Source organism: Penaeus japonicus, unplaced genomic scaffold (genome assembly GCF_977035675.1).
Source record: "Penaeus japonicus unplaced genomic scaffold, GWHDUDI00000001_assembly GWHDUDI00000037, whole genome shotgun sequence".
Classification (NCBI taxonomy): Eukaryota; Metazoa; Arthropoda; class Malacostraca; order Decapoda; family Penaeidae; genus Penaeus; species Penaeus japonicus.
The window spans coordinates 3,911,121-3,916,120 of record NW_028234439.1 but is presented as its reverse complement, the minus strand read 5'-3'; the positions used below and the strand labels follow the sequence as shown (position 1 = coordinate 3,916,120).

Here is a 5,000-nt window from a genome sequence, read left to right as displayed (position 1 = left end):
TCTCTCTTTCACCTTCCCTCTCCCTCTCACTTCCTCACTTTCATTCCCTCCCTCCTATCCTGCTTCCTTCCCTCCTTCCCTCCATTTCCTCCCCCTCTCATTATCTCCCTTCTTCCTCCCCTCCCTTCTCGGCTTCTTCCACCTTTCCTTTCCCTGTTTCATTCTATCTCTCCCTCCTTCCCTCCCTCCCCTTCCCCTCCTCATTCTCTCCCTCCCTCTCTTCCATCCCTTCCCTTCCCCCCTTCCTTCCCTTCCTCATTCTCTCCCTCCCTCCCTCCCCTCCCTCCCCTTCCCCTCCTCATTCTTTCCCTCCCTCTCTTCTCTGCCTTCTCTTCCCTCCCTTCCTTCCCTTCCTCATCCTCTACCTCTTCTCCCTTCCCTCCCTTCCTCATTCTCTCCCTCTTCTCCCTCTCAGGCCTCATACGTCAAAGTCTTCTACGTAGGACCGACTGTCGGAGCCGCCATGGTCATTAAGGTCGTTTCCAACATGCTATGTTGTGTCCACGTCGTTGCCATGGGAGAGGCCCTTATGTTGGGTAAGTATGAGGATAGGAGTGGTAGTGGTGGTGATAATAAAGGTGATGATAATGGTGCTTGTGATGATAATGGTGATGGTGATGATAATAGTTATGATAATGGTGCTGGTAAGGATAAGGATAAGCCAGATTTGCGGAGCAGATGCTATGCCGGGCTTGTATGCACTGAGGCGAGCCCGCTTGTATAAGCGTCACCTTTCTATCTATCTATCTATCTTTTTATCTATCTACCTACCTACCTAGCTATCTCTCTATCTTTCTATACTATGTTACTGTCTTTGTTTATATATTATTTTATTTATTTCTATAGTACTATCTTGCTATTTATCTCTCTGTTTATTTTTTATTTATCTTTCTTTCTGTCTACTTACCAATCTATTTATCTACCTATCTATTTATCTACCTACCTTCCTATCTATACACCTACCTACTTATATGTCTATTTACGTATATATCAATTTATCTACCTACCTACTTACCTACCTATCTATGCACCTCTCTATCTCTCTACCTATCAATCTCTCCACCCACCCATCTTTCGCTTTGTCCATTCACCTCACCTCATCTCACCCTTTCTTCTTCTTCTTTTTCTCCTTCTTCTCACGACCAGGGAAGCGAGCAAACATCGACCTTAAGACGTTCTGGGACGGCATTCGCTTGAGTGTAGGAAACAGCTTCGTGTGGGAAACAGCCTCGCCTGTCATATTCAACGGCGGGGACTACGACCCTGGTTTCTCGCTTTCGTTGCAGAACAAGGATTTGCAACTCGGCTACGACATGGCTAGGAAGTATAAGGTAAGGGCTACGAGAGGGATGATAATGATGATGGTAATGTTGATAATGATGGTGATCATAATGATTAGAAGAACTATGTTAATGATGATAGTAATATGAATGTTGTGGATATGGGTACTAGGTATAACAATAATATTTATGATAAGAAAAATAATTATCAATACCATAACACCAGTAACATTGATAATAACAATGATACTTCTACTACTACCACTAATGATATCAATAATTATTTTAATAATACTAATGATAATATTGATAACAACAATAATGATACTAATAATAACAGTAAAAAATATTAATAATAGTAACACTGACAATAAAAATACCAACACTACAACATCCCCCTCCTACACCTGCCCTGCCACAGGTACCCATGGAGATGCACCAGCTGGCCCTTAGCGTGTACCGTAGGTCAGAATACACCTTTGGCGAAGAGGCTGGCTGCTACATCGTACCCAAGGAGCTCGAGCTGGCTTTGGGCGAGTCGCTTCAAATCCCCGGCTTTAAGAACTGGGAATATGACAATGTCATTGAGGATGGATCACTCAATGTCAGGCATCAGGGCATTGAGGAGTGAGGGATAGGAAGGTAGTGCTTGTCGCGTTGTAGTGTTGTGTTGTGTGGGTTTGGTGGCGATATGCACTGTACATTCAACTTATTAATTTCGTTCGCGTGAATGAAGCTCCGAAATACCCGAGTTTGGGATCCGTTATTTCCGAGACAGGAATTCGGAAAAGGGGTTGTGGACCCTGATTCGAAGCATGTCTGAAGGGTGTTTGTCCTGTTGACTGGATGTGTGTGGGAACTTGCGTGTTGGTGGGTACGGAGATATGTTTATATGTGGGGAGGGGGAGGGGGGAGTGTGAGAACAATTTGTGTATGCATGAAGAGGGGTGGTGGGTGGGGGGGGGGCGTGTTTGTGAGGGAGGTGTGTGAGAGAGTGTGTGTGTATGTGGGAGAATGCGCATGTGCGATATAAGTGGCTGTTTGGAGAGTGACTAGGCATTTCTGTGATTATGAAAGAAGTATTCTGATTTTAACAAAATTAGGAAGGTATTTTGTACATATAACATGTATTCATATATATATATATATATATATATATATATATATATATATATATATATATATATAATCTGGTCAGTTGTATCTATATCTTCCATCTATATCTCATTATATCATATTTACTGTTAAATCTGTTCTAATTATCTTTATTTTGATTATTGTTTTTTAAACATTTATCATTACCATTGCCTGCGGTTGTACTTAAGATGTGGTGACAGAACATATCCCAATGAAATAAACGAAATGAATATAACACGATTGAATTGTCATTTCTCCTTTGGCCACTCTTCGTTATCTTCCTTCTTGTCCCCCTCCTCTTCTTCCTCCTCCTCTTCTTCATCTTCCCGTTCCTCCTCCTCATCATCATTTTTCTCTTCCTCTTTTTCTTCATCCTCTTCCTCTTCATCCTCATCATTTTTCTCTTCTTCTTATTCTTCATCCTCTTCCTCCCCTTCTTCCTCATCATGCTCTTCCTCCTCCTCTCCCTCTTTTCCTTCCTCTTCTTCCTCTTCTTCTTAGTCTACCTCATCTTCCTCCTCTTCATTTTCTTCCCCCTCTTAACTTCACCTCTTCCTTTTCCTCCTCCCTCTCCTCTTCCTATTTATTGGCATGCTTCTAATAATTTTCCATTTTCCTCCTCTTTATTCTCTTTCTTTTCATCAGCCTCCTCATCCTCCTCTTTTTTCTTCCTCTTTTTCTCTTCCTCTTGCTCATCATCCTCCTCCTCTTCTTTCTCCCCTTCCTCTTTCTCCTCTTCCTCTTCCTCTATCTCCACATCGTCTTCATTTTTCTCCGCTACCTGCTCTTGCTTCACCTCCTCCCCTTCGTCTTTTCTCTTCTTCTCTTATTAATCACTCTCAGTCTTAAATATAATCATGAAGATATAACATAAATGTGATTGAATCATATAATTATGTTAATCAACATATGACATGCAGATAGATTATCATCTTTGCTCTGCTGATGTAAATTGGAAATATGTACAAACATTATTTAAGTATCCCCCTTAAAGCTATAAGAGAAAACGAAAGATAATGGAAATAGTCGATATTTAGACGGGAGACAAAAATAAATCTAAAAAGCTCTCAAATGACTAGAATTCTGTTCGATAATCTTTTAAAAACGGAACTAAAAGACGTGGTTGAAAATAAGCGAATAATCTCAAGTGAAAATGGAGTAGATTGATCATGAAATAATGGAACAAGTGTCTCTTTTATATGCTGTTTAAATTCACATGAATATTTTCAAATCAATACTTGTCGTATAACGTACAAGCACACATAGCATAAAGTACAGTATTTCTACCCTATTCAATATATAGAAATGACCCACTGAAATGACACGCAAACCAAAACGAAAACCAGACAACCTGCCACAAAATACCACACCTCAAAAAAAAAAAACATACACATCATCACATACCCTAAAACCTAAAATAAAGAAAAGAAAAAAAAAGGGGGCACACCTATCCGTACATCACCGAATTACACTAAAATAACATGAAGCAAGATGAAAACATGTCAGTCCATTGAGGTCCCACCGAGACTTGAACTCGGATTGTTGGATTCAGAGTCCAAAGTGCTAACCATTACACCATGGGACCGTTATATATTGATAGGGCAAAGGGAGAAGACATATTTATTTTTTTGGGTTTTTCTTTTTTAGCTCTTCTATGGAATATCTTTTTTTGGATTTTGTATGTGTGTGTTTTGCGTTTTGGTGATTATTCTTTCTTTTTTTTCTTTTTTCTTTTTTTTTTGGGGGGGGGATGATTTTTGTTTGTTTGTTTGTTTTTGTTATTTAATGAACTTTTTTATGGAGTGTTTAACTAGTGCTTTTTCGTGTGTGTTTTTTCAAATGTAATATCTTTAGTTTATCATATATATATATATATATATATATATATATATATATATATATATATATATATAATATATGTAATAGTTTATGTTTCTTTGGTTTATTGTTTCTTTATATGTATTACTGCTTTGTTTATTGTTTGTGATTTCTTTGTTATTTATGTTATCTTTGACTATTGTTTGTTTGTTTTGTTTGTTTCTACATTTCTTTGTTTGCATCTGTATTTCTTTGTTTGTATCTATATTTCTTTGTTTGTCTTTGCATTTCTTTGTTTGTCTTTGCATTTCTTTGTTTGTCTTTGCATTTCTTTGTTTGTCTCTGCATTTCTTTGTTTGCATCTGCATTTCTTTGTTTCTGCATTCCTTGTTTATCTTAGATTTCGTTTTGCTTGTTGTGTATGGATTTTAAATTGATAGTTCGTTAATTATACATTGTTTGCTTTGGCTATATGCAATTTCTGTTTTGTTTGTTGTTTTGTTTGTTGGTTGTACATTGTTTGTTTTTTATTTGTTTTCCATTAATTTTGAGCTATAGGTTTATCCATTTTGTGTTTATCTACTGTTATCTAATCTTTTATTTGCTGTTGTATGTAGTTTGTTCATATTGTTGTCCATCCTTAGTTTGTTGTTTGTGAATTGTTTATGTTGTGTTTGCTTAAGCATTGACCCGTTTGTTGATGTATCTTATGTTTTTGTTTTTGTTTTTCGTGAATATGTATTTGTTAGTTATGCTTTGTTTGTT

General features: G+C 37.6%; 1 protein-coding gene and 1 non-coding gene across 3 annotated transcripts in view; one reads left to right on the top strand and one right to left on the bottom strand.

The window, feature by feature from the left end:
• Window positions 1–2,191, top strand: part of LOC122251211 (uncharacterized) — a 15,971-nt gene extending 13,780 nt beyond the window's left edge. For both annotated transcript variants that reach the window (XM_086532195.1, XM_086532197.1), the window contains exons 6-8: window positions 416–536; window positions 1,147–1,331; window positions 1,702–2,191. In XM_086532195.1, the coding sequence (XP_086388321.1) occupies window positions 416–536; window positions 1,147–1,331; window positions 1,702–1,911 (516 nt within the window). In that variant the 3' untranslated portion in view covers window positions 1,912–2,191. The remainder of the gene's footprint in view (window positions 1–415; window positions 537–1,146; window positions 1,332–1,701) is intronic.
• A 1,739-nt stretch (window positions 2,192–3,930) lies between these two features.
• TRNAQ-CUG (transfer RNA glutamine (anticodon CUG)) lies at window positions 3,931–4,002 on the bottom strand. The gene has a single exon. It is a non-coding gene; the product is annotated as a tRNA-Gln (tRNA).
• Window positions 4,003–5,000: the final 998 nt, after the last annotated feature.